Below are 20,754 nucleotides of genomic sequence, written 5' to 3'. Positions count from 1 at the left end.
GTCAGCTATAAAAAATGACCATTTCTGAGTCAATAGGCAAATTCAAATACTAACTACATTATTTGAGGGTATTAGGACTTGTGACAAGGTGATATGATGCCGAGAATTTTCATAAAAATGTCCAGGAATAAGGGAATGCCCTGCCACAGAGGCAGGGTGGGAAGGGTGGGGATGGGGGTGGGAGGGATACTGGGATCCGTGGTGGTGGGAAATGGGCACTGGTGAAGGGATGGGTAATTGATCATTGTATAATTGAAACCCAAGCACAAAAATTTGTAAATCTACAACTGTACTTCATGATGTCTCACTAATAAAAATTTAAAAAAAAAGAAAAAAATGTCCAGGAATGTAGCACTGGAGAGAGGAGAGGGCAGTGGCAGATAAAATAGGCCTGAGCAAAGGATTCAGGCTGAGAGGGTGCAGGAACTGGTTTCAGAAGAATCTTTGCTGGTGAGTATGTTTAGAGATTTCCATGATAAAAAGTTAGCAGAAAGCCACAAGAAATCATTTAACTTAACTTCACATGCCTTTATTTGTTTGCAATGTGTGTGAGGTGGATGGGTAAAAGACTTCTCATGCTGGTCTTACCATGACCAACATGTTTGGTCTTAATTCAAATTCATCTCTGGCACAGCTGCCTTCTATTGAAAATGGCCTTTTGACAGGCCCCAGCCCAACAGACCCTTGAGAAGTTCCAAGGAGCAGCAGATAACATAGACTCAAGGAACTCAGGGTATTGCTGGGGCCAACCCGACCAGGTTATTCCCACGGTCAAACACGGAGTAAAACTGTCTAATAAAGACATCACCCAGGATCCAGAGGGGCCCATCTGGAGGCTGGATGTCAAGACCTTGAAAGCCGCTGCTGCAGAAGTTCATCCCATCGACAAAGTCCTGGGCAGGAAAGGAGCAGGTGAGAGAATGCGTGGGAGGAGGGAGTGTGTGTGTGTGTGTGTGTGTGTGTGTGTGTGTGTGTGTGTGTGTGTGTGTGTTAGACTCTGCTGTGCGCTGTGAGCTTGGACAGTCACTTTGTAGTTTGGGCAGGCTGGTTGGTTCTTCTTCCTGCTCCACAAATTTCTAGCCTGGTTTCCTTAGTCAAGTGTCTGCACAAATTTACGTGTGTGGGCCTAGGAATCTGAGTTCTAGGATTGTGAGAATTGCTCATTGGTTAATCCTTAGCTTAGTTGGTTTAATCCTTCCTTAGATCTATCCAAGACTTTATAACTGGGCAAACCAAAGTCTTGCTGTGTGATTGCATGATCAGAAGATAACCTGTACCCTTAAATTTGGGCTTTTTAAACTTTTGATGAAGGTCACTGCTACTGCTGCTGCTACCACCACTACTGCCACTACCACTACTGCCAGTACTACTACTACTACCACTATTTCTTCTTCTTCTTCTTCTTCTTCTTCTTCTTCTTCTTCTTCTTCTTCTTCTTCTTCTTCTTCTTCTTCTTCTTCTTCTTCTTCTTCTTCTTCTTCTTCTTCTTCTTCTTCTTCTTCGTTTTAGAGCCACACATGGCTGTGCTTAGGGCTTATTCCTGGCTCTGCACTCAGGAATCTGACTTCTGGAGGTGCTCAGGGAACCATATGTGCTGCTGGGGATCAAACCCAGATCGTGTGTACATTGCAAGCACCCACTATACAATAGCTCCAGCCTTCTGGTCTTAATTTCTCTATAGGAGAGAAGCTACTGTTTGCCTGGCTGGCCTTGACTTTTGTTGTCGATGCTCTGGGAAGGATAATGAGTGGACCCTTGCGGGCAGTAAGGTGTCTATGGCTCCATTAGTAGAGCATCAGTGCCCCCAACCTTAGTTTTCAGTTTAGGAACACCTTTAGTTTCGCCTTACAGCAAAAACTGTAGCAAATGTGGGTCTAACCATTAGGCAAACTCTTTCAAATAACCCTTGGAAATCTGATGTTGATTCTGAGAAGATGGAAAACTTGTTTGAGAGGAGGAGATAAAAATTCAATATTATTACCACAAAGTCTAATGACTGAGGTGGCCCTGACATATGAAGGCGGAAAAGGCACACGGTACCAAGTGACATAGGCCAGGATTGGGCACACATCAGGATCACGTAAGGTGAAGGTGGAGAGTATTGGAGTGCTGGTGTGACAATGATGACAAGACCGATGAACTTGGCCCAGCTGCAGGGTTGACTTGACCTGAGTCTGGTGCCCACAGGGTCATGCCAGAGTTTTCTGTTGGAGGAGCCTTGGGGAGTTGGTGTGAAGCTGTGCTTTTAGTCAACAGTTTCACTTGCACTGTCGATTGTGTTTGGAAGGGTTGCTAGACTGGAGTGTGGTGGGGTAGGAATGCTAAGTCTCTTGTTCCGTGCCTTAGTGTTCCCTCTGAAGCTTGAGCCACTCTAGGGGAAAGTGAGCAAAGTGAAGCGTTGCCAGTGAACGGCATGTTGGAAATCCTGTCAATGGTAGTGTGGAGTGATGGCCGGTTTCCAGAATACCCAGAGTTCTCTCTCTATCTCACCCTTCAAATATAGAATTTATGTTTGTGGCAGTAAAGGCCACAATCTTGTTGGAGGAGAATGCTAGAATGCTAGTGTGAATGTTTGAAGAGATATAACCGTATTCCGTATGCCCTTTTCAGCCCAAGCAACTCATAATTTCAACCCAGTAATTCTCTAAGTCTCTATATCCTCAACTGTAAAATGGGATAGTAAAATAGCTTCTGTCTACCTGACTGGGAAGTGATGAAACACTGTCAGTTTAAAAGTCCTGGTGACATGGTCAGAAAATCTCCTTAAGTTTCTTGTCTGGAGTTTCCTGCTACTTCACGGCACAACAAGAATTGAGAGAAGCAGCCCAGGGGTCTTTCCACTATGGGCATCCTGTGTCCCTCAGAGGGACTGTGCTTCAGAGTAGGGAGAGAGGCCTGGGGGGGGGGGGAGGGTGTGAGGAAATGCTGCCTGACTATTTGAGAACTAGCATAAAGAGGAAACAGTTGTTACCAGAAGGGTGTAGGCAGTTGGTTGGAGGGTGTAGGGGATTCCATTGATGGTGAAGGTGACATCGGGCATGACGTTGAGGTTGTCACACTCCATTGCATACTGAAATGGAATATAGAGGATTCACTTAGGACTCCTTGCTCCTGGAAGACAGCCTTTCCTGCCTGCTGCGCCCTCTGCAACCCAGCAAGCACTCACTTCTCCATCCACCGGCTGTGCCCCGATGGCCCTTTGCAGGTGTTTGATCTCCTTTGAGGGGCCTGTGATGAGGGAGGTCCCTGTGTCCACGATGGCTTGGCAGCCCCTGGAGCAGAACATCACTGTGCCTCCCACCTGGATTCTGCAGGCAAAGGAAGCATCATCAGATTTGCAACACCCCAAAGCCCCCCTGTCTCGCTGCAGTTTTCACCCCCCACCCCGGGCTCTCCCTGTGCTAAGACTCACACACAGTGCTTCATTTTGGGGTCTCTCACCACACAAGCATTTCCAAATCCTTTGGGCTGAAATCTATAGTAAGAGTCAGGTTGCTTCTTGACCCAGCACAAATATACAAGCACTTGAATTAAAGTTTCATGAACAGCACCCAATTACCTAATCTTCATATGTGACATAACATTTTCTATTTTATTCCTTTTCATTGGAAAGTGTAGGTCATGGTCCCTTTTAGCAATGTAATAATCCATCACCAGATAATCCCTCTGTTTGAAAATACCTCTGCAGAGCCGGAGCAATAGATAGTACAGTGGGTAGGGCATTTGCCTTGCAGGCAGCCGACTCAAGTTCAATCCCCGGCATCCCATATGGTCCCCCAAGCACTGCCAGGAGCAATTCAGGAGTAACCCCTGAGCATCACTGGGTGGACCCCAAAAAAGCAAAAAGAAAATACCTCTGCAGAGAGTGAATGTTGTGACTTTTTGGTTTGTGTTCACAGAGTGGCACCTTGCAGGAACTATTTCTTGGTGGAACTGAGTCTGAATAATACTTTCTTGAGTCTCTTCATTGTCTAGGACAGTTCTAGGAAAGTGGCTGGGGTCTAGACCACTTGCCTAACTTGCTCCTGCCCAGGCACTTGCCAAGGCTCCACTGAAGTGCCATTCTTTATAAGATCTTGAGGAGTTTTTCCTACAGAGGCTGTCTTGTCTTGTCCCACCTCTTGGGCCACTCTGGTGCACCTCTCTGGGGTATTGACTACTGTCCACCTCAGATGGCAGTGACTTGTATGCATGTTTTACTCCCTTCCCCAAGTTTTATAATTGATATGCAATACTTCTAAGTTTAAGGGGAAGGCTTGAATGATTTGACATAAAAACAAATTACAAATGGTTCCCACAATGACGTTAGTTAACAACCGTGATCGCATACAGTTATAAGCTGTTTTTCGTGCTGATAACTCTTAAGATCTAGTCTCCTAGCAACTTCCAAGTGTACCATACAGCAGTGCTGACCAGTAGTCACAATGGGGGACATTGCATGGCAAATACTTCTAGCCTTATACTTAGAAGTTTGAGCCTTTTTTACCACCTTTACCCAATTCTTTTGCTCCCTGTCTTTGGTTATCATAAATATGATTTCTTATTTTGTGTTTTATTTACTTCTATTTTCTATTTCTATTGTATTTCTATTTCATACATAAGGTCACATAGCATTTGCATTTCTCTGATGTCCTCAAGGCCAGCCATGTCACAGATGCCAGGTTTTCTTTCTTTTATAACTGAATTTTATCATATGTATGCATGTGTGCCATAGTTCTTAATGTAGGGGACATGGGGACATAGAGATCTCTCTGACATAATAATCCAATTTACTTTGTATAAATAGCCAGCAATGAAATTTCTGAATCCTATGAATTATCTGAATTATCTGTGATAATCTGCATTATCTATTATGTCTCATATGTCTCACGTATTATACAAAAGTCCCTTTTCACCTCCTACCATTACTTGTCTTTTGCTTTGTGTGTTTCTGAACGTTGATTGATATAAGTATGTGGCAATGTGTCTCTGTTGTCGACTGTTGAATTACAGGTGCACCACGTGTATAAGGATAGAAGCTGAGGATTGGTACTTGGCTCGCTTCCCTGGAACCTTCTGAATCTCTGCTTAGCACAATCCCACACTCACCCATTCACTTTTTATAAATACCCAGAAGAAAAACTGCTGGATCCTATGATAGTTCAATTATGTCTCCCACAACAATTAAAAACCACACATCTTCAGTCCCTCACAGGTATCTGTTCAGTCAGATAGGTTCAGTCAATACAATTCAGGTAGCATATAAAATCTCTCCACAGAGGTCACTCACGAGTCCAGTGAGATCTGCCAATAGCCTTGCTTGGTGACCGGGACCCAGTTTAAGCTCCCAGAGAAATGGGAATGGTCATAGCCTCCGAAAATCAGCTCACTCCCCGCACCACCTTCTGGGTTACTGCAAGGAGAGAAAGACAGATTGTCAAGGAAGGGCCATTGGGAAGCCTGGGAATGAGCCTTAGTTGGCTCTGTCACTCAAATCAAGGACAGAGAAAGGCATATATGTTGGCTTTGTCTTTGTGCCAGGGATTCTGACTGCCACAAATTGGACCTGGGCAGAAGAATAGAAACTGATTTGTGATTGTACTCCTGCTTCTTGGCTGTATGGGGGAGGGAGAGCATGATAACCTCTCAGTCTCTGCCCAAGAGGAGCAAGAAAGAAATAAAGTGCCTCCCATAGAGACAGGCTGGGGGAGGAAGGTGGTGGGAGGGAAACTGGGGACATTGGTCGTAGGAAATGCATACTGGTGCAGGGATGAGTGTTGGAATATTTTGTGACTGAAGCCCGATCATGAACAGCTTTGTAAGTGTGTATCTCATGGTGACTTAGTTTAGAAAAAAAAGCTGCAAAAAATATGGTACCCTCCCACCCCTGCACTCCAAACCAAGAGATCTTTTTCCTAAATATAGTCCCAACATGGAAGTGCAGCTTCCTGAACTTTCCACATTATTTTCTCCTTTATTAAGGCTAATTTAAATGCAGTTTTCAGTAGTGCTGATTTCTCAGACTATGTTTTGTCACTAACAGGATTCTAGAGGAAAAAGATAGAAACCAGATTTATTTCCAGAAAGAAAATGATCAGAAGAAAGGCAACTTGGAGTTTGCAAGACAGAGCAGTGAGGTAGGTGGGACTTGGCTCGGGATGGGGGCGGGGGGGCGGGTGAGGGAGTCCTGGGAGTCTCGGGTCCTCGAGAAGAGGAGCTGGCCTTTCCAGACCTCACAGGAAATGCTGTGCTGACAATTTGACCTACATAATCTCATTTCATGATAACATGGCCTAGCGTCATTTAAGGAAACTGGACCAAGGAAAATGTCTGGCTGAATGTCAATATTAGTCCCACTGGCTCCAAAACCTCTGCTATTTCACTTACTAATGTCTTCCCAGGTTGGAAGGGGGCAAAAAGTTCTGTAAGGGGGAAATGGAGGGGTCCAGCTGTCCTCCCTCTTATGTCTGGCCTGGTCCCACTTTATTTATGCCCTAGGAGAGGCCGCACTGTAGAGAGGAAGCTGGGCTCTCCATGAGAGAGAGAAGGAGGAGGCTAGTGTGGGGAAAGCTCTGAGCAGGCTCACTGGGAAGGAGGCAGGAAGGGAAGAACCTTCCGATTTGGGAATGAAGGTGAGTGGGGCCTCCCAGGCGCAGGGAAGAATGCCCAGTGGCAGCAGCAATTTAAAATAATGCCAAAGCTGGTAAAACACACACAACATAAAGGTTATCAATGTTCCCATTTTTAAGAGTTCAGAGTAATCTCCAGAGCCTTTTCAGTTTGCAAAATAAAAACTTACACTCATCAAGAATCAGTTCCCCCTCACGTGTGTGTGTGTGTGTGTGTGTGTGTGTGTGTGTGTGTATCTTTTTGTTTTGTTTTGGGACCACACCTGGCTGTGCTCCAGGTTTATACCTGTCTCTGTGTTCAAGGAATGCCAATGCTGAAGGCATTCTACTATAGTTTATCATTTCACCCATAAATGGTGTAATTATATTATTATTGATTTATTTTTCTGCTCTCCCCACTATACATACACTGAAATGACCCTATTTTCTTGTGCTTTTAGTGCCCAACAAGATGCTCAGTTGGTGATAGGTACTTGATAGAGATTTATTCATTGCATAAGTGAACATTCAGACCCACTGTCACTGTCTTCCCATTGTTCATCAATTTGCTCGAGTGGGCCCAGTAATATCTCCATTGTGAGACTTGTTGTTACTGTGTTTGGCAAGCTTTGCCATGCGGGTGAGATACTCTCAGTAGCTTGCTGGACTCTCTGAGAGGGGTGGAGGAATTGAACCAGGTGGGTCAGGTTGGCTGCATGCAAGGCCCTACTGCCTGTACTATTGCTCCAGCCCATTCAGACCCAAGGATTTCTTAACTTAGCCATGGGTGGTCCCATTCATAGCTTTTCACAAGACCATATAAGGCTAACTCTATTTCCTCACTATTCAGGTAAAGTGTTTTGCCCGAGTGCACACAGCTGGTAATAGCTCAAAAATGCACTCGAACCAGCTGTTAAGATTGCTAAGACTAGGGTTCATATAGCAGGAACTACAAGATGACCCCTTGTGGTTGTAATGACCTTAACTTGGTGGACATGATGGGCCTTACCTGCTCATGTACACAGAAAACATGGGCACATCTACCAGGTTCTGGGCCATCATGTTGTCAAAAACTGGGGTGACTCCCCCAACAGCCAAAGAGGGGTATCCCAGGCCCAGAATTCCATCAAACTCTGCATTTACAAAGGTGTTTCCTGGCTCGGTGACGCTCTCTCCAAACTGCTGGCCAACCACGGTCAGTCCCTCCACCTGACCAGAGAAAACCCAAAGTTTGATCAGCTCATTGGCAGATTCGTGTAGATTTTCTCTCTTCTCTAGAGCTAAATCTTCCTGTTTAGTTTTCCTTGATTAAATGGGCACAGGCTTTGGGGGCATATTTTCACACATTTAATTTTTTAATACATACCATAAGAAGTTGAAGTATAGTAATGAATACAAAAATTATAAGTGTACAGTTCAATGGTTTCTTTTTTTTTTTTTTTACAAATCTACACAGATCCATATAAGTAAGCTTCCAAACAGAACATTACAATGTCAGAGAAGTCCTTTCATGTCCGCCTTGTGATTATCCTATTCCCCCTCAGACGCAGTATGTCTCCAGACATTTTTTTTCTTTTTGGGTCACACCGGGCAATTTACAGGGGTTACTTCTGGCTCACACACTCAGGAATTATTTCTGGTAGTGCTTGGGGACCATATGGGATGCTGGGAATTGAACCCAGGTTGGCCACATGCAAGGCAAATGCCCTACTTGCTGTGCTATTGCTCCAGTCCCTGTCTCCAGACTTTTAACAGCATAGATAACTTGCTCATTTTTGAATTATATTGTAAAGGAATCATGTGGTCTGAATTCTTTTGCACCTGTTTTCTGTCACTCACAATTATATTTGCACATGCTATTGTCTCATGGGCATTGCGATAGCACAGCGGGTAGGGCGTTTGCCTTACAAGCGACCAACATGGCCGACCCGAGTTCGATTCCTCCGCCCCTCTCGGAGAGCCCGGCAAGCTACCGAGAGTATTCGATATGCCAGACACAGTAACAACAAAAGTCTCCAATGGAGACGTTACTGGGCCCGCTCGAGCAAATCGACGATCAACGGGAGGGCCTTTATTTATTATTTATTATACTTTCTACCATTGATGTATGTTTGGACAGTTTCTTGGTCTTGGCTATTGCTAATAGTGCTCCCTGCACCTGTCTTTGGGAGGATACATGTATATATTTTATGTTGGATATAAGCCTGGCAGTGAAACTGTAGATCATTTGTTTTGCCTCAGTAAATATGTGATTATACCAATCTATGTTTCAACAACAGTTCCTGTTGTTCCACATTCCTCTTAACACTAACATTGCTATCTTTTGTTCCATTTTAGTCTTCTCTGTATATGCAAAGGGTTACATTGGGATTTTAATTTGCATTTCCTGGTTAATTGACAAAAATCAACATTGAATAACCTTTTTGAGTGAAGTGGGTTATGTATTAAAATTGATTGGTAGGAGTTCTTTATTCTGGAGTCAAGACATTTGTTGCAGCACTTGACTGCTCTTTGTCTTTAAGATGGAGGCTAAGTCTTGAGTCCAGCAGCCACCAGGCTCTCAGCCTAGACTCTGTTCCCATGGGAACCTCCCCCTGCTGACTCCCTAAGGACTCAGAACCCTGAGCGACCTACTCAGCAAGCAGTGCCTGGCCAGGCCTCCCCATCCCTGGAAATCAGCTCTGCTTCCCCTAAGTATTCTGACAGAGCTAGTCACCCAAGTGTCTGCCCAGAGAAGAGGTGATGTGATTGTACTCACAGTGACGTCGTCGGCTCCAGTGATCCCAGACAAGCTTCCAGTCCCATACTGAATGGAAAAGTGACTTCCCAGTGCGTTGTATGTGTCCGACTGTGATGGAATGAACTGGGCGTGCGTCTCTGCAGAGCAAGGGTGCTGCTTTTGCCTTGCTGACCTCACCTTCTGCCATCATCTTAGAGGCGAGGTCATTCCCCTCAATTCCACCAGAAAAGGTGACTCTGGCCTCCTCCTGCCCCCACCCATGGCGCCTTCATCTCCCTGACCACATGAGCTAGCCTTCCAAGTCATTGGTCCTGGGCCTGTCGTCTGCAGAGACGTCATGAGGCTCACCAAGTTAAGTGCCATTCATCAGATGCCAGATACCATTTATCTCTGCCAAGGGTGTGGGGGAGAGTCTGGCCTTCAAAGGAAACTCAGTCACAGTTACTGTTCCAGGAAGCAACTCTGGACTTCAGGCTCAACCTTAGGATGCTTTGCTGTGGGGGTTCCCAAGATATTCTGCCTCAAGAATTGGTCTCCATACCTTTCCTTAGCTTATAGTTTCTTAGTTACCTCTGACTTCATGAACCCTCCCACAAGTGCCCCTCCCCAGTTCCATCTGGGTATGTTAGGAGATAAGCCCCCAGCAATGCCTGAAACAGTGAGCCCCTCCCACTCTCTATTCCCCAGAAATAACCAATGGCAGGGACCTTTTCCTCACATCCTTGTGGGTGTTCCAAAGGCGGTGAGTCATCAATCATTTTCAGTAGCTGAGTTTCATTAATCCTGGTCAGTATTAGGCTGACAACTTAGAAAGCAGATTCATTTTTAGCTCTCCTTCTCTCTTTTTTGGCCTAGCCCTGATTCTGTAGGGACAGGCAGATTCAGAAGTGGAGAGGGGCTGCAGGTGTGGCAGGAAAGTCAGTTTCTGGCTGTCTTGACACCCACCCCCCTTCTGGGAGGTCTCCAAGTCATTCCACACTAGGGCTCCAGGTCCCACTTACTGCAGGCGGGGCTGGTGCAATACACAGAGGGGACCCAGAGGTTGGAGGAGCCTGTGTCGAAGATGACAGTGAAGTTCTGTGGTGGAGAGCCAATGGAGATGGTGCCGAAGTACTCCATCTGTGGGAAATGGAGGGAGAAGGTGGAACATGTTGGTGGTGGGGATGAGGGGCCAGAAAAGGGAAAGCAGCTGAGTCAGGAGGTCTCTTGGTAGCAATATTTTCCCAGTCTCCTGGCCTGCGAGCAAGCAGGGAGCAGTTGTTTTTCTGCTCTGCAGTCAGGGGCCAGGACTGGGAGGGTCAGCCATTGCTGAGGGCGTGCTGCTCAGAGCAGAAGCTGACCTGTCTCCTTCAGAGACCACCACATGTTCATGCGGGCACACTGGAACTAGCTCAGCTGAGTCCCAGAGATGCCAGGGGGTTGTGCGTATGAGCCATCCCAGGGTGCCTAGTCACACTGGCTGCCACTGGTCCTGCCCTGGCCAATCCTGCCCACCCCCTTCCCCTCAGTGCCCTTTCCCAACCCCTTTGCAGTCTCACATCCAGGTAGTTGATGAGGGGCTCATTGGCACTCTGGTCCACCGTGCAGGATTCTGTGTATTCGATCATGTCCAGACTCTGGGCTTTCCAGAACTCAGAGAGCTGGCCCCGTGCTCGGAGTTTCTTCCGCAGGGACTGGCGCCTCCTGAGTGGCACCCTGAGAACAAACCCAGGGGAGGAAGGTTGCATTTCTGACCTCTCTGCCCTTCATCTGCCCATGCCAGTCCTCAGTGTCAGACAGGGTTGCAGATTTGCAAAGCAATGGGTCAGGGTTAGGCCAGAACATCCCAGAACAAGCCCTGGACAGCCACACAGACTGAGGTGGACATCCCCAGGAGATAGGCTCCTCACACCTGCCAGGAAAACAGGTCTGTGGATGAAGGAGTTCTATAGGAACTATGGGGGGTAATTTAAAGGGACAGATACCCTGTGCGTGGTGGCAATGGCCAGTCCCCTCAGCAGGTACTCAGGTTCTTTATGGACTAACGTAGTGGAGAGTTCTTTCTCTTCCCTACACAGAGAAACTCAGGCACGTAGCCCCTGTGGGGGAGAGGCAGAGGGACCCAATCTGCCACAGACTGGAGCTGAGAGCCCATACAAGGCAAGCCCTGGGGAAAGTCTTTCCTAGCTCTCAATTCCTTCCTTCCTTCCTTCCTTCCTTCCTTCCTTCCTTCCTTCCTTCCTTCCTTCCTTCTTTCCTTCCTTCCTTCCTTCCTTCCTCCCCACCCTCCCTTCTTCCTTCCTTGCTTCTTTTTCTTTATTTCCTTTTTACCCTCCCTCCCTCCGTCCTTCCCTCCCTCCCTTCCTCCCTCCCTCCCTCTCTCCCTTCTTTCTTTCTTTCTTTCTTTCTTTCTTTCTTTCTTTCTTTCTTTCTTTCTTTCTTTCTTTCTTTCGTGATGGGTGAGTGTTTGGGCCATACCCTCTGGTGCTCAGGGCTTACTCCTGACTCTGTGCTCAGGTAAAATTCCTGGCAGGGCTCAGAAAACCATGGGGTGCCAGGGATTGAGTCTGAGCTGTTCCACATGCCTTGCATAAGTACTATAACTCCAGCTCCCTCTCTCCTCTTTCTGCTATCAGCTTTCCTCTCCCAGGGCAGCTAAACCTAGAGGCCAGAGTCTGGGGCCAGACTCACCTATGGAGAGACCCTTGGGCCTGTCCCAGGTCCAGGAACACCAGCAGCAAAAGGAGCAGCACTTTCATTGTGGGTCTCCCAGTGGTTCCTTCCTCACTGTGCCAAGGCCTTCCTTGGTTCTCTCCTTTATCTGTTCCAGGGCGGTGGGACCTCTCAGATCTGCCCTGCCCAGCCTGGTCCCAAAGATAATGGTCTGGAGTCAATCAGTAGCCAGACCCAGAGTAAACAGAGTGTGAGACAGGGCGTTCCACCTACACCCACAGCTGTGCCCTTCGGCAGCAGGATCTGGTGAGGAGGTGTTGGACTGAACACCTTGTTACCCCAATATGTGAGACCCTCCCTCCCCCACCATAAAGCCATCTCTATAGCCATAGCGCCCCTAACAGGGCAGATTCTGCTTTCTGGAGTGTCTGTGATTCAGGTCAATCAAACCCTCTAAATGCAGGTAGCAGAGCCCATCACCACTGTCCCAGATGCCAGCACTGCCCAGATCTGGAGCAGGAGACAGAAGACCTGGGCTAGGTTGATTCTGTACTCATCAGTCAGTGGCTTGGGAAGTCTATAGATAGCGACTGTGAGCACTGATGTCCAGCAGACAGACTTAGAGTTGGAACTAAACTAAGGCCTGCCTAAGCTTCTAAAAGCATAAAAGGATAACCTCCTCCCCTCCACTCCTCACCTCTTTTCTACCCCTCCCCTTCCTCTCCCCTCCCCTCTTCTCCTCCCACCTTCTTCTCTCTCCCCTCTCATCCCCTCCCTTCCCCTCTTGTCCTCTCCCCTCCCTTCCTGTCCCCTCCCATCCCCTCCTGTCCTCTCCCCTCCCCTCCTCTTCTCTGTTTCCTTTTCCTTTCTTTATCCAGCTATGCTCAGGGTCTTCTCTCAGCTTGGTGATTCTCAGGGAACCATGTAGTTCTGGGAATTGAACTAGGCCTCTCACATGCAAAGCATGAACACTAATCCTTTGGGTCACCTCTGGAGTTCCGAGACAATTTATTTCAGCACTAATTTGGCTACATTCACCATATTGACCTGCCACAAAATGCCTTAGTTTTGTCTTCTAATTACTACCTTTAAGGAAGGACCAAGTACATGGCAGAGAAACATGTAGAAGCACTTGAGAAACTGTTCATGTCTCAGGGGGACTGAGGTTGCTACGGCAGAGACCCTCTGCCAGGTGGCTTCTCTAGACATTCTTGCACATAAGTGGGAAAATGGGGGCACAGAGAGATGAGCCTATGGATGTGTGATTCATTTAGATGCAGTGCTCAGATTAGGACTCGGGCCTCCTGATTTCCTGCCAGTGATCTTTCTACAACATTCTCACTGAACTAGTGAAATGAGTTTAACCATGACCCTTTCCTCCTCACCCAGAATTCTGACCTTCCCCAATTCCCAGATTTTGCCCTAAGAGTGGAGGCTGAAGGACTAGCTCAGTGGGATGAGTGCATGTTTTGCATGTGGGAGACCTTGGGTTTGATCCCTGGCATCTCTGTGATCTTCTAAGTATATTCAGTTGTGATTCCTTAGCCCAGAGCCAGGAGTAGTGCCCCCTACCCCAAACAATAAAAGGGAGTAGAGGGTTTGGTGGGCACAAGCCAACCACACTGACTGGAGGAGAGACCACGTGGGTCATTTGTGAGAAGCTCCAGGGATCAGGATCATGGGACACAGGTAGGAGGATAGAACTAAACAGCTCAGTTTTCTCTGCAAACACCAGTAACCTCACTTACCTACTGCAACGATTCAGTGTTGGCATTGGTAAGAGGGTATCATGAAAGGCTCTCTGGGATACAGGTGGGATACTAGTTTGAGGCAGAGGTTTTGTCTGTTTATAGCACATTTAACTTCTATTGGCTGTGACACTATCCAATCGATCTTTCCTCTCTAGAGTTTCAGTTTTCAGAAGGTGAACAGATAATTAGAGGACAATTTCTCAGTGCTCTATAGAATCACTTTATTGGGTGACACAGTCCTAGAGACCACGTGTCAGCATGACAGTTACTCGTGGCTTCTCTAAGGTTCTGTTGGCAGCTGATCTAGGGAAGAAACAGCCTTGGCACCTTGAGAATTCGTCTCAATAACCCTCAACACTCTTGACCTGCACAAGTAACTTTACCAGCTCAGAATGGAGATGACAAATGGAAATATCCTATTCTCTTTAAGCTTAAAGTTGATGAATGAAGGAAAAAAATCTATAACATTGTATGTAGCACTGTGGAAAGAGTGCTGGGCTGGGCTACAGGGATCTTGACTTGGCTCTGAGACTAATTGGCTGAATGCAGGGAGATGAAGCACATTTCTCTGAATCTAGTTTCCTCATTTCCTATGAAATGAGGAGACTGCATGAGGAAATAATAGCAAAGATCACTTGCGGGGTGTAGACTACATGCCAGCTGTGAACTAAGGACTTTAAAAGCATGAGTTAACTCAGGGCTAGGGATGTAGCTCAGTGGTAGAGAACTTGCCTTGTGTATGTGAGACCCTGGATTTCTTCTACTGCAAACACACACACACACACACACACACACACACACACACACACACACTTAACCTTTACACCAATCCCATCCAGTCAATATTCTTTTAAAACCCATTTTATGAACAAGATAAAGATAACTTGCAATATTGGGGGCCAGAATGATAGGACAGTGGGGAGAGAGTTTGCCTTGCATGCAGCAGACCTGGGTTTGGTCCCCAGCATCACATATGGTCCCCTGAGCATCTCCGGGAGTGGTTCCTGAGTGTAGAGCCAGGAGTAACTCCTGAGAATCGCCTGACGTGACCCCTCCCTCCCTAAAAAAATATCCAGGGCACAAACCCAAGCTAGTTTGACTTTAAAGTTGACATTCTGTATTGGATGATCTTCAGGGTCAGCCGTTTAAGAATTTTTTTCTGGAAGAGAAAAACAGAGGCTGAATAGATGAGAGGGAGGAGCAAGAGAAAAATTTCCTGCAAGATGGAAAAATCAACTCATTTCATTGCGAGAGAAATGGGTGTGTGCAGGGTGGAGTGTGGTGGGAATAGCTGTGTGAAGAGAAATCATGTAGCTGCTCTTTCATTTCTTCCAATTTTTCTGCCACATCCGGTGGTGCTCAGGGACTGAGTACAACTCCCTATAGTGCTCAGGGACCATGTGGTGCTGGAACCAAATCCAGAGCCTCACAAATGAAAATAAATGCTCTACCACTGTGTCACATTAAGTAAAGTAAAGTAAAGGCCCTCCCGTTGATCATCGATTTGCTCGAGCGGGCCCAGTAACGTCTCCATTGGAGACTTTGTTGTTACTGTGTCTGGCATATCGAATAGTCATGGGGAGCTTGGCAGGCTCTGCCGTGCGGGCGAGATACTCTCGGTAGCTTGCCGGGCTCTCCGAGAGGGGCGGAGGAATCGAACTCGGGTCGGCCATGTTGGCTGTGTGCAAGGCAGACACCCTACCCGCTGTGCTATCGCTAGTCCTTTCATTGCTTGTATTTGCAAATATTTCCACTATTTTCTTCCAAGAACCTCTCTGCAAGGATTATTGCATTCAGTTTCAAAGATCCTTCCATGCAACCCTCTGCTAGTGGTTACCTGGTGGTTACTTTCTACTCTACACTAAATTGTGAAAAATAAATGTGTAAGAGCTAGGGATAGAGTACAGGGGTCAGGGGTTTCATATTTTACATGTGTGATATCTAGGTTCCACTTCTATTACATGTGACCCCCGAATCACCATTTATATCCATGAAGGCCCCAAGTACTTTTGGGGTGGTCTTGGGAGTCTTCATCCATTAGCTCTCCTAGACATCTTTGGGTCCCAGCACCAGGCCATTTGGCCCAGCTGGCTGAGTATTACAAGGAATGGCCTGTGATGGCTTGAACACTGTTTGAGAAGACCCTCAATTAATTAATTAATTTTTGCTTTTTGGGTCACACCCTGCATGCACAAGTGTTATTCCTGGTTTTGCACTCAGAAATTACTCCTGGCGATTCTCAGGGGACCATATGGGATGCTGGGAATCAAACCCGGGTCAGCCGCGTGCAAGGCAAATGCCCTACCCACTGTTCCATTGCTCCAGCCCCCCTCAATTTTTTTAATGGAAAAGAACAGTTTAAGAATACTGAGCTATTTGTTTATTGCTAAAATTGAGCACTTGGCACAAAAGCTTGCCTGGTGGCTTGGCCTGCTTTGGTTTGGCAATGCCTCTTGTTTTCATGCAACTAGAAATTAGAAGGATCCATTGTCCTTAACAGCTTACCATATCAAGAATTTAGTGTTTGAATCATTTCCAAAACCATTGTCCACCCTATTCCAGGAAAGTGCCTCTCAGAGCAGAATTATACAGTCAGCAAGGTCTAAGCTTGGGAAGTTTCTTTCCTCGTTCCATAAGGTATGGGTTTCCTAGGTGTTCCTCTCTGAGTTTTAGAGGGCTGAGGAGTACTGCAGCCCCTACTCCCACCAACCTCTGTGCTCATTCTTGAACCCAGACCCCAAAAGGAGATAGAGCAAGGTGGGTATCAACCCTGCTGCTTAGATGGCTGTGTGACACTGAGTTGTGAGGAGCTCCCGAATCCCTTCCAGTAGGAAAGCATGATGTGAGGATCCCACAAGACCATCATCAGAATGAATCTTTATAGGTGTCCCCAACCCAGTGCATGGCAGAAATCAGGACTAAGTACCAGGGCCTGCCCAACAGAGGGACTGGAACAAGCATCTGATGTCATGCCTGCTTTTATTTTTAATTAAAATTAAATGTAATATAGTGGATGTGTTCACATTAATGGTCTTGGTGTACAGAGTTACCTCTCCCTGGTTCTTTTTGGCGGAGTAGTGGTAGTCACAGCTGACTGAGATTAGGGTTCATGCCAGGTCCTAGGCTCAGAGATCACTCCTGGTGGAATTCAGTGGACCATATCTGGCACCAGGGATCGAATATGGGCCAGCCACATGCAATGCAAGCATCTTATTCCTTGTCCAAACTCTCTGGACCTGCACAATTTTTAAAGGTGATTAAGAATAGCATTTATTTGGGTGGCTTGGGAGTCACATCCAGTGGGTCGTGGGGGCTGCTTCTGGCTCACTGCTCACCATGCAGTGCCAAGGATGGAGCCTGAGACAAAGAATGCTCTATCCCAGCCCTTTGGGCTATCTCTCTGGCCCAGTGTCACTATTTAAAGACCAGAAAATGAAAATATGTAATGGAGTTGTTTGGAAGATGGAAGATTCTATCAAGGCATATGTGAACAAGTGCTTAATGAATACCTGATCACGTTTTGCTCTAAGGGGAAAGGAGGGTCTGCTTGGGCAAAAGTGGCTTCAGTCTGGATCAAGCTCCTTAATGGCTATGATTTCAGAGACACACAAGCGGAAGTCAGAGCCCAGAAGCTTTTGGCAGAAATGCGTCCGGACTTTGCATTAGGTTTAGGGCACAGGGCCACTCCAGGTGGGAAAAGGTGCCATCCCTCCTCCTTTTCCTCCTGGTGGCTCGGTGGCCGCCATCTTCCAGAGGCCATTGGACAGTGAGGTATGGGCCAGCAGTGACGAGACACATGGGGCCTCACGGGATGGTGGTGGTGCCTACCCTTGATATCCCCTGCCCCAACGAGATTCCCGAGTCACCACCCATGAACTGTCCCTCCAGCTACTGATCAAGCTGCTTAACGGCCATGATCCCAGAGACACACAAGCAAAACTCGGAACCCAGTGGCTTTTGGCAGAAATCCCTCCAGATTTAATTATTAAAATTTCAGAATTCCAAAATATCATATGGTAGTCATAATCAGCAATAAAAAAAATGGTCTAATGTTGCCCTTTTTTGCAGACCTGAGTGTTGGGGGAAAGTCCCAAATAATAATGGTGGATCTGGTGTAAAAATATTGAATGTAATCAAAGTAGGGAGAGAGAGTGATGTGGAAACCATGTGCCACAAAGGTAGGGCGAGGGGGTGGGATGGGGGGATACTGGGGTTTTTGGTGGTGAAAAATGTGCACTGGTGAAGGGACGGGTGTTTCATCATTGTGTGACTAAGACTTAAACTCGAAAGCTTTGTAGCTGTTCTCACAGTGATTCAATAAATAAATTTTTTTTGAAAAAGTGGCTTCAGTCTGGTGCCTTCCCTCCCTTTGGGGTACTCCTCAAGCTTCCTGTGATGCACTGTACTTCAGCAGAACTTCTCTCCCAGGCCAGCTTTTCCTCTACCTATATGTCTCGCCCAATCAATTTTCTTCCTGAAACTGATTCAGGAACCCTCAGAGTAAGACTCAGGCTGTGTCTAAATAACAGAAAGGCCAATTTAAATCTCAATCTGATTAAAATGAATTTGTCTCCATTAACAGAAACTCTTGTCTGGTTCCTAGTCCATTCAGCCTTGCAAACCACAGGAGGAAAGAGCCCTAAAGACACAGTGGAGATGATCTTTATTCTGGGACACTGAGCTACTTGCCTCATCCTCCCTTCAGGCTTCACAGGCCCAAATGACACCCCACCGCAAATTCCATTTATTTATTCACACACACAAAAAGACAGGACTCTGATTGATCCTCTTAAAAACAAGACCCCAAGAATTCTTTTCCTTTAAAATCAATCTACAAGTCCAAAAAAACCCCCTCCCCAAACATCCACATAAATGAGTCCACTGAACAGACCTCAGGAGATGTCAGAGACTTGGAGAGAGTGGAGATGGAGGAACTGTTGTATTGAGATTTGTTTTCTGCCAAAAACCCTCAGAACAGGATTGTGAATTTGATGAAGATAAAGGAAGTGAAAATAAAGGATGACTTCTATAATTTGTTTCACAGAATCACTATGTTCTCTGAAAAATAGGCTGGTACTATGTTAAATATTCACTGACCACTGTTTGGGATGGGAAGAGTAAGTAATTATGAGTTATCAAACAGATGGAATGCTGTGGAACCAATAATCAAAACATGAAAAAATGCCAAAGTATATATTGGGCTAGAGTAGGCTGTCCCAAAGAGGTCACTGGAATGATTTAGGGGGGTGCTAGAGTAACTCCAGCTGCAATTAGGGAAACTGAGTGGAAACAAGGGAAGTGGTAGAAGCAGATAGCAGAGAAGGGAAAATTGAAAAATATTTATACATATATATTTTTCTTTTTGGGTCACACCTGGCAATGCACAGGGGTTCCTCCTGGCTCTGCACTCAGGAATTACCCCTGGCAGTGCTCAGGGGACCATATGGGATGCTGGGAATCGAACTCAGGTCGGCGGCGGGTAAGGCAAACACCCTACCTGCTGTGCTCCAATATTCATACATATTTTATCTGGTCGTAACACAGCTGTTATGGCTTCCAAATAAGCACTCAAAATGCAAGTTATAACCAATCAGTGGTCAAGTTCGTCTACAAGTCTTAGCAAGTAAGTGCTAGCAGGTGAGTGTGTGTGCACTGTTGAGAGAAAGCCAGCATACAGCTGGAAGGATATATGCATGTCATGATTGACTTGCAAAATAATAGTATGAATAAGAGACATGTAGGAAGTCTAATGTTATTTCTGAATTCTGTGACAAGTGGTTAAAAATAATTCAAGGACAATAAGTATTTAAAATTTAAAGTTCATTTTTGCTATCTTCAATTTTAGTGTATTATGAATCATATAAAAGTGTCACCATTATTTCAATAAAAGTATTTACATGAAATGTTCCCTTCTATTGCTTTTAACTTAAATTAAAAAATTTAGGCGCTGTGATTTACAATGCTGTTAATAATAGTTTCAGGTACACAATCCTGCAACAATGTCAGCATCCCTTCACTAATGTCTCAAGGTCCTTTCTTACCTTCCCACCCTGTGGCAAACTCACTTAAACATTTAATTATTAAATTGTAATTATGTATTATTAATTATTCGTCATTTGTTTATCAGTTCAACTCTTTGAATTTTACTCAAGTCCAAGCAATATTGCCTAAGCTTGAGTGGCACAATGGTGGCAGCAGCAGCAGAGAGACCCTTCCCTCTTACCCGGGGCTGAGACCAAGGAGGACAAAGACAAGACTTCTCCCATAAAATTCTCTCAGAGACCTCCACGAGCAGTGGAGGAGACAATGACAGTGAAGTGGGACAGACGTACTTCCATATTACAAAAAGAGCCGGGCTAAAGCAATGCAAAAACACAACACAGTAAGTGGGTGAACATTGTAAATCGGACGACCCTATCAGTAACAACCTCCTGTGTAATCTCTCTGAAAAGGAGCTTAGAGTGGAAATTATTGGGATGTTTAACGAGTTCAAAGAGACTAGGGAATGCACAGCCAATAAAACAAAAGAAGATATAAGAACAGAAATAAGAAAGCTACAAACAGAAATGACAGATCTGAAAAGCATGGCAGCTGAAATGAAAAACTCACTCTGGGCCTCACCAGCAAAGTGACAGCTGCTGAGGATAGATCAGTGAGTTCCAGAATGAGGTACAGAAAACTTTCAGACAAGAGCAGAAGATAGAAAGAAGCCTTAAAACAAGCAAACAGATGAAAGAGAGCTTTGGGATGAATTTAAGAGGAACAACTTAAGAATGATTGGGGTTCAGAGGGCCAGGAAGACAACTCTGATGAAGAAGCGTCAAAAGTTATCATTGCTGAGAAGTTCCCAAAGGTCAAGAAGAGTGCATGCATCCAGATCCAGGAGGCCTGCAAAAAGAGATTCAAATAAAAATACCCTGAGACACATTCTAATCAGAATGACAAAAACACTAGATAGGGATATAATACCGAAAGCAGCAAGATCAAAGAAGGAAGTTATATACAAAGGAGAATCCTTAAGATT

General features: G+C 45.8%; 1 protein-coding gene across 1 annotated transcript; it reads right to left on the bottom strand.

Annotated features, from left to right (window-relative positions):
* Positions 1 to 728: 728 nt before the first annotated feature.
* Positions 729 to 12,071, bottom strand: CTSE (cathepsin E). Its single transcript, XM_056119168.1, has 9 exons — positions 11,998 to 12,071; positions 10,866 to 11,022; positions 10,329 to 10,446; positions 9,346 to 9,464; positions 7,597 to 7,796; positions 5,270 to 5,392; positions 3,167 to 3,308; positions 2,972 to 3,070; positions 729 to 893 (listed from the first exon to the last, which is right to left on the bottom strand). The coding sequence occupies exons 1-9, from the start codon at positions 12,063 to 12,065 to the stop codon at positions 729 to 731; spliced, it is 1,191 nt and encodes a 396-aa protein (XP_055975143.1). The 5' UTR covers positions 12,066 to 12,071.
* Positions 12,072 to 20,754: the final 8,683 nt, after the last annotated feature.

The sequence above is a fragment of the Sorex fumeus genome, unplaced genomic scaffold, assembly GCF_029834395.1.
Source record: "Sorex fumeus unplaced genomic scaffold, SorFum_2.1 ptg000039l, whole genome shotgun sequence".
NCBI lineage: Eukaryota > Metazoa > Chordata > Mammalia > Eulipotyphla > Soricidae > Sorex > Sorex fumeus.
This window is presented reverse-complemented; position numbering and strand designations above follow the sequence as displayed.

Excerpts from the sequence above, each read along its gene's own strand:
- CTSE (XM_056119168.1), bottom strand. The coding sequence starts at position 12,065 with ATGAAAGTGCTGCTCCTTTTGCTGCTGGTGTTCCTGGACCTGGGACAG. Across the intron at positions 9,465-10,328 it reads TTGCACCAGCCCCGCCTGCA|AGACGCACGCCCAGTTCATT; the intron begins GTAAGTGGGACC and ends CTTGCTCTGCAG. Across the intron at positions 894-2,971 it reads CAACTGCCTACACCCTTCTG|GACTTTGTCGATGGGATGAA; the intron begins GTAACAACTGTT and ends TTTCCTGCCCAG.